At 40.3% G+C, this 13,705-nt stretch overlaps 1 protein-coding gene across 1 annotated transcript in view; it reads right to left on the reverse strand.

Annotated features, from left to right (window-relative positions):
- Positions 1 to 13,705, reverse strand: part of BCAS4 (breast carcinoma amplified sequence 4) — a 52,668-nt gene that overhangs the window by 26,098 nt on the left and 12,865 nt on the right. The window contains exons 3-4 of the mRNA XM_081011642.1: positions 9,767 to 9,868; positions 7,244 to 7,378 (exon numbers count right to left, since the gene is read on the reverse strand). Of these exons, the coding sequence (XP_080867768.1) occupies positions 7,244 to 7,378; positions 9,767 to 9,868 (237 nt within the window). The remainder of the gene's footprint in view (positions 1 to 7,243; positions 7,379 to 9,766; positions 9,869 to 13,705) is intronic.

Raw genomic sequence — 13,705 nt, forward strand, 5'->3', positions numbered from 1 at the left:
TGGACTCGATGGCCCTTGTGGTCTCTTCCAACTCTATGATTCTATGAATCTGTGTCTCCAAATATCCAGTTTAACTGGACCATAAAACTACCAGAGACCAGCCCCCAACACCCATACCAGAAAGGACAACTCACCCTTTAGAATAGCATGGTCCTCTGTAGAAAAGCTGCTGAGAGGTCCAGGAAGATCAGCAGAAAAGTATTCCTCCTGTAGATATCCAGGAGCAGATAATTCACCAGGGCAGCCTATGTATTCTCTGCCCCAAAATGAGGTCTGATACCAGACTAAATAGTGCATCTTTCCTCAATTATTTTCAAACACATCTGAAGTCGCTCTACTACCAACGGCTCAAACAACTTCTTTAAAGACTGGACACAGGCCTATAACTGGCTAGATCATATTTTTTAAGGAACTGGTTTGCTTTTTTAAAGGAAGGCCAAGTCACTACTACTTTTACAAGAAAGATAGTCTTACCCTTCTTCAAAGGGGCATGTAGAATACATGATGATAATTTGCCAGTCCTGGTGCCCAACTCAGTAAGTTGCAGTGGGAACCTTGGGCCCTCAAGATGTTGCTGGATTCCAACACCTATCAGCCTCAAGTCAGCAAGGTCAGTAGTCAGGGTGATGGATGTTATAGTTCAATAACATCGGGAGAGCCACAGATTCACTCTTCCTGCTGAGCAAGTAACTGTTGTCTTCCATTTTCTGATTATTTCCTTTCAGTGAACACCAGAGCCTATGAAACACCAAGTGAGTGAAAAATCTGAATATTTACAGGAGAGGAGGCTACCTGTCTGTAGTTCCCAGCCATGTACCTCCAGTTGCCACCTCTCCAGAGTAGTTTAACTGAGAAGAGGAAGAGAAGGAAACTTAGGTCTCCCATTTGCTATCCTAGGAAACTGCAACTTACTGCTGGATTCCTCCTTGGAACAGGAACAACTGCAACAGGGCAGAAGTTGGGGGGGGGGGAATCATGGGAACTGAGATATGGGTCTGGAAGGTAGCTAGGAGCAGGGCTACACAAATATGAGGTATTCCAACCCTAAAATGTTACCTGAAGTAGCATGCCAGTTACAGCTTTCAGTGAGAGTCAGCCATGATCAAGATGACTCAGAAATATCTTTTATGTATTCAACAGCAGAAGTTGTTAAAAGCTCCTCTATAGATTGCACACAAGGACCCCTAACCCTTACTTCTCTTTCCTGGAGGTTTCCAGCATTGCTCAAGATTGCTTCTGTTAGCCTCCTGTTTTTCATGCACACCAGAGGCAGCTTCTCTGACAGTTTTCCAGTGACCCGATAAGAGACATCAACAAGCTTCTGTTGGCAAGTAGCCAGATCTTTGAGAGTGTCATATGTGCAGTGACAGCAGCAGTGAGACAGCAAAAGGGGCATGGGCTCAGGTGATGCATACCTGCATTAACCAGCTACAGGGCTGCCACTTTTTAATCTAGAAAATTATGGCCAGTCTAATTACATCAGCTAAGGCAAAACTGGGAGTACATGCAACCACGTGTAAGCAAGTGGTGGTTTTTTTATTATTAGCCTAAGCACAACTTCAAACTAAGGTTGGGTTTTTTTTGGCATACAATGTTTGTGTAATTCAAAAACCTTCATGTGCTGCCTTAAGAAGCCCTTCCTCCCAAAACACAAAGTTATTTTTCAAACTGATGACACATGGGATTTTGTTCAGACAGACAGTTCTTCCTTCACTGAAATATGGATAACAAGCATCTACGTATTATGGACAGGGCTCCAAAATATGAACAACTTAACATGGCCACAGTGCTACCAAATATCTGCAGTATATTGTAGTATTAGAATGTCCAACCATATAGGACAGGTTGGGAACCTGAAGGCCAGGGGCCAAATGAGGCCGTCCAGGTCCTTCTATCTGGTTCTTGGGGCTTGTAGGGGGCTCTCCACTCATGAGGGAATGCAACCTTTGGGCTGGAAAAAGGACAGCTCTGGTTCTGATCCACTCTTAGCCATAAGTCTTCAGACCAGTCACTATTTTTCTGTCTTGCCTACCTCCCAGGGATGTTGTGTGGGTAAAATGGGAGGTGAGATAACATTCCATTTAACCTGGGAGAATTAAGACGATGGGCTTTAAGGAGATGAGACTGCAAATTATTGTATGTGTGAAAACCAAAACTTAGCAGAATACAAACAAAAATTATCATTGAGTGCTTTGTCTACTTTATTAACATTTATATTCAGCTGTTGAATAAGCTTCCAAAATAGTGTAAAAGCCATATTAGAATTTCGATTACATACCTGCATGGTTGATCTCTCACTGAAAAGATTAGCTAGTGAAATAATGAAGAGAAAAGGGCGGAATCATTGCACAAATAGAAAGGAACAATGTCCTACATATATGGGGGAGTGATCGTCCTCTAAATGTCAAATGCATTTAGCAATAATTCAAAAGCAAATCAAAAGCAATAATTTCCAACATAGGTGGCGCCAGTTGCAAAATACTATTGCATCTAGTGCTCTGGTGGACTGGGATAAATATTTTTCTTTTGTGAGCAATCAGAAAGATTCAACTGTTGTGCTGTCTTACACTGTTTTGCATGTACATGTGTGGATGCTCCAAAGTCAACCTCAAATCTAGTTCCTTAAATGTTCCAATGGCTTCAACAAAACATTTTACTCATTCAGTTGCAATTCAATGCAACAGCTAGGTAAGTTTTAAAACTAACTTTCAAAGTCAACTGAACTAGGATTTCTGACCTAGCTGTTACAGCCCAGATGACCTTTTCTGTCTCTAATGTGGTTTAGCTAGTATGATATTGTGAACAAGAAACCTAATCTATCTCTGTTGACAGAAAAAGCAGAAAATATTGCACACTGCTTTGAATTCTTTAGCGGAAGGATAAAATAAAAATGCAACCTTTAAATGTTGGACTTGCTTCTAATCCTACAAGCGACAGTAAACCTAAGGCTAGGGTTTCACACAGACACCGTAAGTCAACGTGGTGAGGTTCATGCAGTGGTAACTTTGCACAAGTTCACACATAAAAGTTCATCATTCATTGATCAGGTGTTATCATCCAATCTGATGCTCCTGCCACCACACCTACATCGAGCTGATCTCCACTACTATCCCTCTCAGCAAGCCGCAGCAATGCTCAGCATTGGGAAGTCAGGCATGTCCCACCAACCACTGCTGAGATCAAACTAAACAATAGTTTTCAACTGAGACAATTAAAACATTCTGTTGACTGCCTTCAAATACTCAGTAACTATGTGATGAGAAACCTGAAAATACTAAATTTTCTGCTAACCAGTTCAAAGGTTCTTTTCATGTGTGACCATAAACTCTGAGATTCTCTCCTACTATTGTGTGAATGTTGCTAACGTGGAGGGAAATGCAGAAGGTTTTTTAACTTGAAAGTACATTTTAGCTAATATAGATTTTCCATTTGCATGGCAGCCCTATGTAAGCAAAACTCTTAGCCTAGTATGCAAAAATGGCATTCTTTCTGCATTTCCAGAGTTGGGTGCTGTACCAAAAACATGTTATGCAGCTGTATGAATGTGCCGTGAGCAACATAACTTCAACTAGAAGCCCATTTTAAGTATCACTGCAGTAGCAATGATTTTGCATTAACTGACCTCTGTGTTGGCACTTCAGAAAATTATACAACAAAACACCACCACAAACTGGCTAATAATAAATAATAATAATAATAATAATAATAATAATAATAATAATAATAATTTATTTATACCCCGCCCATCTGGCTGGGCTTCCCCAGCCACTCTGGGCGGCTTCCAAAAAAATATTAAAATACTGTGATACATCAAACTTACAGTTTATAAGTACTGTATAAACCAAATTTACTAGAATAATAGCTAGAATAGACTTATAACCATTCAAACAACAAACATACTAAGGTGTCATGTGCAAGACAAAGCCTGGAGATACTGTAAACATGGAGGGGATAAATGTACAACTCTATCTTAACAAGTTACGTGTACAATAAACATTATAGACTGAATTAATGAACCGTTCAACAAGCAGCCTAAGTCCAATCACGGAACGGCAACCCCGTGCCGCCACAACAGCAAGGGTAGCACACTGGAGAATATGAAAAAGTTTTTCACAGCTGTTTCTCAAAGAGTGAACTGGATGAGATGTTCTTCAATGGGTCTTGAGTTGGAAACACAAAGCCGTATACATGGATCAATCAGGGGAAGGCAAATCAAAGCCACCACCCTGGTGAGAATAAGGCAAGTGGGCAAAAGGAGACCTGTTCTCCGGATATATTACAGGTTTCGCTACATGCTACATCAGTCCGAAAAGCTGCATGGTACAAAATAGCACTCCAATTACAATGTGTGGTAAACCATAAAAATTAGAAAATATCAGTCTCATACTGTACCTTACCCAATCTTACAAAATGGTTTGCTCAGGATAAAGGAGGTATTCATAGGCACAGCTAGTGTTCAGACTCATAACAAGCAGTTAAATACAATACAGGTGTATAGAATCAATCATCACATGATTACATGGTTAAAGGTGCAGCATCACTTTTCTGTTACAACCAAACAACAGTATACATATTAACTCATACATAGCATCCTAGATCGAATTCAGTATTCAAACCCTTTGGATATAAGGTTCCTAATTGAAATATTAATTTATACTCCTTTTGTAACAAGGCTCTTCGTATATCTACAGTTCTAAAAGGTAGTTTTTTAAAGGTCCACAAGATAAAAAAACCCTCAGATCATTCTCTGTATGGGCTGCTTGCTGGAAATGCTGGACTAATGGGGAGTCTAAACACATGTTATGTATTTTGGACCTATGCTCAGAAATTCTGGTCTTGCAACAGTTCAAAAATTGTTCAACTAAAAACTGTGTATATTGTATCCGCTGTGCTTGTGGGCTGTTATATGTAGGCAGTACCATTTGTGCAATTAGGACCAGATTTGCCTTCCCGTGATTGATCCATGTACACGGCTTTGTGTTTCCAACTCAAGACCCATTGAAGAACATCTCATCCAGTTCAATCTTTGAAAAACAGCTCTGAAAAACTTTTTCATATTCCCCAGTGTGCTACCCTTGCCGTTGTGGTGGCATGGGGTTGCCATTCCGTGATTGGACTTACGCTACTTGTTGAACGGTTCATTTATTCTGTCTGTATAACGTTTACTGTACTTGTAACTTGTTAAGATAAGAGTTGTACATTTATCCACTCCATGTTTACAGTATCTCCAGGCTTTATCTTGCACATGGCACCTTAGTATGTTTGTTGTTTGAATGGTTGTAGGTCTATCTCTATTCTAGCTATTATTCTAGTAAATTTGGTTTATACTTATAAGCCAGTTTGTGGTGTTGTTGTTTTGTTGTATTATTATCACTGTCACCACATTTTATATTTTGTGTATATACTTCAGAAAATTAAACAGGATTGTAAAGCAGACATATTGCTTTAAAGTTCAAGGTGAAAATAACCCTCAAAAAGTTCACCTTTCTACAACTCTTTCAAATGTATTTGTAGGAAATAAAGGTAAAGGTACCCCTGCCCATACGGGCCAGTCGTGTCCGACTCTAGGGTTGTGCGCCCATCTCACTTAAGAGGCCGGGGGCCAGCGCTGTCCGGAGACACTTCCAGGTCATGTGGCCAGCGTGACTAAGCCGCAGCTGGCGAGCCAGCACCAGCGCAGCACACGGAAACGCCGTTTACCTTCCCGCTATAAAGCGGTACCTATTTATCTACTTGCACTTAGGGGTGCTTTCGAACTGCTAGGTGGGCAGGAGCTGGGACCGAAAGATGGGAGCTCACCCCGCTGCGGGGATTCGAACCGCCGACCATGCGATCGGCAAGCCCTAGGCGCTGAGGTTTTACCCACAGCGCCACCTGCGTCCAATTTGTAGGAAATACATTATATTTTAAACTATAAGAGATCTGTCCACAATTCTATTCTGTTTAAAGAAGATGGCAGAGCTTTTAAGAGCACGGCAAAATGAGTCATTAGCAAGGAACAGAACAAAACCACATTCACCTGCAAACAACCTGAATATGAAGTCATCTCACCACAGAGATGACCTGGCAACAGCTTACTGTGCTCTAACAAAATCCAGGATAGACTGCTGCAATGAATTATACATGCGGCTATCTCTGAAAAGTGTTTGTACTGTCAACAAATTTGGCAGCCAACCTTTTAACCAGCACTGGCTGCTACGAAAACGTTACTCCACTGGTTAAAGATTTGTCAATGGCTTCTGGGTTGTTTCTGAACTCAAGTAAAAGAAATGGTTGCAATATTTATAGTGCTAAACAGCTTGAACCACAGTACGTAAAGACCATCTTCTGCCACATGAACCTGATTTGACAAATTATGTCAGCTTCTGGGGACCCTTCTCTTCAGAAATTAGGGAGATGACTATTAGAGAGATGACCTTTTATGAAACTCTACATGCTTGCTACATGCCTTCATTCCTCTCTTTTGGGAGCCAGGGAGTAGTCTGTCCTATTCTCCCGTACTTTTAGGAGTTCTCTTTTTTTTTACTGCTCTTCTGATCTAATGAATTTATTAAAATTTATAAATTTTGTTTCATTTCTATTAGGTTTTATCTTCATAAGGGCTTTCTTTAGATGAAAGGTGGGATAAAAAATTGTAAATAGATAGATAATAGTTTCTTGGGTTGCCTTTGCGATGCCTGCACACAACGTGGCATGGAAAGAGACTAATTGGTGATTAAGAAATGGAGGTGTGTAAGGTACATAACTCAAGATTACTTGGGTAAGTGATATGAGCCATCCTTTTGTGGTCGAAATAGAGGTTGTATCCCAATGTCTCAGGTTCACAAACTGCTGCGGACTTGAATTCTAGCAGTGGTATGATGGACCGAATAATCATTTTGTTGGCACTTAAGATGTAAGTGGGTGGTGCATCTGAGGCCACAAATTGCAATTCTAAACAGGGCTCCATGTCTCTAAAAGTGCTTCTCCACCCACTGCCAAAAAGCATCAATTCCAGGGAAGAAAGAAGCACATAGCAATATTCCACAACACCCTGTTAGCAATTAATAATTTCATTGTTTTATTCCACTGTATGCAAACCACTCTGGGAGCCCTTTTTTGGCTGAAGATTGGGGTAAAATGTTCTAAATAAATAAATAAATATAAAGAAAGAGTAACACCAGATGAATGGGATAACTGTAAGGAGGTTATTTCAACAGGCATCCCCCCCTCCTCCAACGCATCACAGAACTTTGACACTTACTTTTTTAAATGAAGGTGTAGCTACTGAGCCAAACAGCTTCTGCACAGTGTAGGGAAAGATGGCATGAGCCTTCTCTGCCTTGAGGACTTGTTCTTCTAGGAAAGAGACATGGTGTCCTGCCATTTTCACAAATGCCTAGACATGCCGGAAGAGGAGAATAATAATAATAATAATAATAATAATAATAATAATAATAAATTTATTTATACCCCGCCCATCTGGCTGGGTTTCACCAGCCACTCTGGGTGGCTTCCAACAAAATATTAAAATACAATGGTCTGTTAAACATTAAAAGCTTCCCTAAACAGAAATAAAGCTAAACAGTCTCTTTTTTTAACTTGGTTTTAGTGCTGCCCCAGTTTTATATCCCAGCTTTAAGAACATCTCTCCAGAGTCCCTGCTTCTTCCAATAACTCAGAGTAGTTTTTTGTGAGCAACGGTCATGCTAAATCATTGCACGACATGTGAAATGAAGAGGGCTGTACCAATTCTCCTCCTAGTCCAAGCAAAATTACTATGTATACAACAGAAAATAATACTTAGAATTTATTGGCCTCCACTACATCTGTACAGAAAAGGATTGTCGAAAACAGCATTTTCTTGGAGATGTAATAAGGATAGTGCTTCTTTGAAATACATGTTTTTACAATGTCCTATACTTACTAGGTTTTGGGAGAAAGTAGTGGATTATGTAAACAGGAGTGTATGAAAAAAGCTAAAATGTTCAGAGGATAATATTCTTTTGAACTACATACCTACTATATGGAATTTGACAACTGGACATTAATATTAATAATAATACCTTAAAGCATATCTAAAAGCATAATAAAAACATCAAGCATCAAAAACCTCCTAATTCTCCTTGACATCTGATGGGAGGACATTTCACAGTGAGGGTGCCACTACCAAGAAGCCCCTCTGTCTGGCTCCAAGTAACTTCGCTTCTCACAGTGAGGGAACCAGCAGAAGACCCTTGGAGGAGGACCTCAGTGTCTGGGCTGAGCAATTAATGAATTCATCAATGAATTCCCTGTGCCCTTACTATGGCCAAAAGACTGGTATTGCTGCACTAGAAAGATAAATGTGCAGATCCATTTATTAAAAGGACTGAAGATCTGACTACACTTGCCACCTATGAGTGGATTGCTTACAGATGTAGACTTTTGCATGGGCACTTTCAAATGCTTTAATTAACTATGCAAATCTAATAGAATATAATAAGAAATACAAATAGGTTCCTTCAACTATCATATACACATCAATAATGTTAACTTTCCAAACACAATTGTGCTAGGAAGAATTTCCATCAGTGCACACAGAGGTTGGGTTTGAAATTTAAGAATTTACAGTCCTGATAACACAAAGACTTGTGAGTCACTGAAAGTGATATTAAACAATGCCATATGTATAGTGCCATGTTTTGCTGCAGAAGCAGACTTCCTCACAGCCATTACAAGAATGTGGCTTGTTAAAAAGAGAACATAATTCTGTTAAGTCACATAACCTTCCCTCATATAAACATCCGGCATTCACAACACACATGCACTGTGGAAGAGAGAAGCAGGCAGATTTGCTACCTAACAGAGTAAAAGAAGATCTATGAATGTTTGTGTGTATGCAATACCTTATCTGTATTCATTTATATTCATACACACAATCCTCATAATACATATATGCACACATGCCCACCTCTCAACAAAACCATTCACACGCGACTACAGTGGTACCTCGGGTTAAGTACTTAATTCGTTCTGGAGGTCCGTTCTTAACCTGAAACTGTTCTTAACCTGAAGCACCACTTTAGCTAATAGGGCCTCCTGCTGCTGCCTCACCGCCGGAGCACGATTACTGTCCCCATCCTGAAGCAAAGTTCTTAACCCAAGGTACTATTTCTGGGTTAGTGGAGTCTGTAACCTGAAATGTATGTAACCCGAGGTACCACTGTATCACATACATAGAACATTCACATTTTCAGTCTATCAGTTGACTTCAGGATTGGTTCAGCAGAGAAGGCATCAGGTAGCACAAATGAACTGTACGCTCCTCAAAGTGCCCTTGGGCCCCGTATGTAAATTCTAACACTTCTGAGTAGTTAGAATATTTATAAATGTCCCATGGATGAATCAATGGCCTAAGAGGTCTCATTTCAATCTACTGAACCCAGTTCTTGTAGCCAATAGCTATGAAGATTTCAAAGACTGCAGATTGTATTTACCTGAGTTTTTATTACCTGGTTTGTTTGTTTTGGGGGGGGGGAGGCTGACAAAAGCATTATATTACTGCAACTCTGCATGTTCTAGGCTTTAGTTTGATGCTTCACTGACCTCTTCACAGCGTTCAAAAAACATGCAACAAGAATTAAAAGCTTCATCGTGTCAGTCCTGCAGAGAGCTGAATAATGTTTTCATGTTTCTAGGCATGTGCACCAGATTTCTAGGCTCACTTTTAAATCTTCAACACAAACGCAGAAAAGAACTTTCACATGCATATTCTTTGGGACAATTACTTGATGTGATAACAAACCTCTAGCTTATCCACTTTGGTATAAATGCTGTTCATTTCTATCACCTTGGCTTTAATTAGTGGAATTGCCTCGTCCAAGAGTTGGGATGTATTGCTTCTAATCTGTATAGACAAAGGGGAAAAAATCTGTATCAGAAAGCACTAACAATAAATACCAGACATATTTCACTCACTATTTAGAAACTGAAGTACTATTACGGTGTTTTATTTATTATATCAGTACTGTGCACTTTCCTTAAGAAAGTTAGCTTATACGTATAAATCTCCTGATGGACTCCCGTTCAGTCCACACCTACATATCCTCAATGATGCTACAGTATCAAGTGCTCCATTATGAATTGAGAACCATGAAAATATTCTCCAGATGTTGCTGCACTACATCTCCTGTTACCTGATGGGAGTACAACAACGTTGAGAGGACCACTGTTTCCCTACCTTTGCTTTTGAATCTGGGCACATGCATTTGCAACAAAAAAAAACACATGTTTTCACACAACAATACAGCTATTTGGCTTTCCGTTCACCCTTGTAGGAGAATGAATGCCATGCGTATCAAGTGACCATTGGGCATTCTCTAACTGACAATTAGTTGCCTTCAAAGCTATCCAGTGAAGACTCTGAATAACGTTAAGATAACATATTCTTTACTATAGCACTGCGGAACCTGAAGCGCTACAGATGTTGTCAGACTCCAGCTTCCATCCGTTCCACCTAGCATGGCCAATGGTCAGGGACAGTGGGCATTGTAGTTATGCAACATCTGGAGGGCCTCCCATTTCCCACCCTGCTTTACACCAACAAAAGATGAAGCAGACAAAGGTGGTATCATCACCATTTGACATCCCTTTGAACCAGGTCTTTGTTGTCCAAACATTTACAAAAGCAACAGAGCACTTCACGGACTAAACAAAGTTATTATGGCATAAACCATGGATAGGCAAACTAAGGCCCAGGGGCTGGATCCGGCCCAATCACCTTCTAAATCCGGCCCACAGACAGTCCAGGAATCAGCGTGTTTTTACATGAGTAGACTGTGCCCTTTTATTTAAAATGCATCTCTGGGTTATTTGTGGGGCCTGGCTGGTGTTTTTACATGAGTAGAATGTGTGCTTTTATTTAAAATGCATCTCTGGGTTATTTGTGGGGCATAGGAATTAGCTCATTCCCCCCTCCCCCGCCGCCAAAATATATATATATAGTCCAGCCCCCCACAAGGTCTGAGGGACAGCGGACTGGCCCCCTGCTGAAAAAGTTTGCTGACCCCTGGCATAAACTCTAATCCATGAAATCTTATGCTATAATAAAAATGTTAGTATTTGAGGTGCTTCAGAACTCTGTTGTTTTTGCAGCAGCAAACAAGCATGGCTAACTCTCTGGAAATATTTAAAAATCATTGGTTCAAGGACAAGGAAACGGGGCAGAGGTTAGAAACTGACCCTTAATTTACCAAAGATAAGCAAGCGAAGGTTGCTTGTTAATGTTGAAAGAAGCAACCTCAAAAGGCCTTTTGCAAAGCCAACGTAAGTACATTGAAAAGAAATGAAGTTTGAAATGTAGACAAAACAAGGAGATATTAATCTACACAAGAACACTACAGGTAAGCCCTATAAGGTCAAAACGGGCATCTTCCTCCAGATGCAGAAATATATAAGAATCAAAGAATGATAGAATTATACTGTTGGAAGGAACCACGAGGATCATCTAGTACAACGCCCTGCAATGCAGAAATCTGTTCCTCAAGAAATAGAACACCTTTTTGCCAGAGATTAGCAGGTTGAATTAAGAACCATACCAACAAAGAAACCAACATAGAAATATGCAGCAAGCCCTTATTTACTCCTCACCCTTGCACCCCCTTTGCTAAAAAAGAAATTCCATTCTATCCTCCCCTCTTAGATAAAGAGAGAGTGTTGTGAACTCTGATGGGATCTTTTCTTCTCTCCTCTCCTCCCTTCCCCCATGGCAGGTTCTTGAAAAATAACATAATCCCTTTTCCCTGGGAGTAACCAAAACAAACTGAGCAAGGTAGGTCCTCCTAACTATCCCAATTGGTATTGGGTGGGTGGGTGAGAAGAGAGCAGAGGGTTCTGTGTTTATCAGGGAAACAACCAGTATGAAGAAGTTGCCACTACTACATGAGGGAGAATGCCTTTGATTTTTTTTATAAAAAGGAGGTGATCTGTCACTTCAAAATACTTTTAGAAAAACATATTTTTGTTTCTTCTTGCCCACATTATTTTTGTCCCACTGATCTGACACAGGAGAGAAGGCAGTAAAGTCTTTGTGTGTGCTGGTGCATGTGTCTGCCTGTGTTGAGACAGAATGACGGTTCTATTTTCCCTTTCCTCTTTTGTGTCTACATATTTCCCGCAGTGAGCCTCGAGCTTGTACACACTGCCCTTCCCAGCCAGCATGGCTGCAACAGTTACTCTGGACATTTTCACTTCTGTTTTAGACCAACCAGTTTGCTGTGACATTCACACTCAGGCAAACTGTAGTACAGTGGAACCTCGGGTTACGTACCGTCCTCCTTACAAATGCTTTGGGTAACGAGCTCCGCTAACCCGGAAGTAGATGTCCCTAGTTGCGAACTTTGCCCCGGGATGCGAGCGGAAGTCGTGTGCCAGAGATGCAGCAGCAGCGCCTCATGTTAAGAACGGTTTTGGTTTAAGAACGGACCTCCTGAACGAATTAAGTTCGTAACCAGAGGTACTACTGTAGTCTTAATTACGGTTGGTGGAAACAAGTCAACTTCAAAAACACAAGACTGGCTCACATGTAACACTAAAAGAGCCTTCACAGATCCAGCGGCCTCCTGACGTTTTGGTCTACAGATCCCAGTTGGCGAACCCTATGCCGAACCATCAGGAGGGAACCCAAAAAAACGAAAGCGAAGATGTAGAGATCCCAAAACATGACTGATGGATGACCAGATGGGCTTAGGTATAGACCAATCTAGTGTGCCATTCTATATCTAAATCCTTCTGCTTCGTAGATTAAATGAAATAAGTCTCACCAGGTTTACTACGTTCAGCAAATCTAGCTTCCCTGGGCTAGAAATCATTACATCAGTAGGCTGTTTTTTAAAACCCTCAAAACATGAGACTTTGCTGATTAGTTCTGTTTCACACACCCTGCTGATCAAGGCTCTCACATCTACAAATACATGAATTTGATAAAAATGTATGGCCGTGTAAAGAAAATCTGATGTCATACATGTCTAATGTGATGGATCTCATTTTATATATTTATATAACCAGCACTCTCAGTTCAGCCACATCTTTGCCCAAAGATTGTTTGAAGTTAGGATTCTCATAAATCATAGGAACCAACAAATTTATGCAAATATATAAAGAATCATTGAGCCCAATAACTGTAACAACTAAACATACCCAGAGAAGCAGGATACCGAAAGCAGTGAAACAAATTAATGTAGAATGTTTTATTGACTCACTAATTAAAACGATGCATCCATTTCTTCATGACAACAAACAGAAGACTATAAATTCCTTGGTTTGTTTTTATGTGCAAAAATTGGAATGAATCTGAAAGATGACATGAAATTTTATTGGATACTATTTCATACACTGCTGAAAGGAAGCTGCCACTACAGGTATTTAGCACTGCCAAGCACAAATTCAGCAGACTAAGCATAATGCTTTGATGCTGCCAGATCAGGTCAATAATTTGTATACAGCCTAATTATTCATACTTCAGATTCTCTAAAAATGTTTTCATGGGTAGAGCAAAGATGAAGCAAGCAAACACCCCCATTGAAGAAAGGGATTTGGGGGGGGGGGGTCTCGAGGGAACACTCAGTTTATTGAACCAACTTAAGTGATTTTTGAAAGTTTTAAATAGCTGAAATGCCAATAAAATGAAGTGTACCTCAAAACTCAGTACAGGCAAAAGTTTCAATTAAACTTTCCCTATAGGGAA

The sequence above is a fragment of the Podarcis pityusensis genome (assembly GCF_964106645.2).
Source record: "Podarcis pityusensis genome assembly, chromosome: 6".
Classification (NCBI taxonomy): domain Eukaryota; kingdom Metazoa; phylum Chordata; class Lepidosauria; order Squamata; family Lacertidae; genus Podarcis; species Podarcis pityusensis.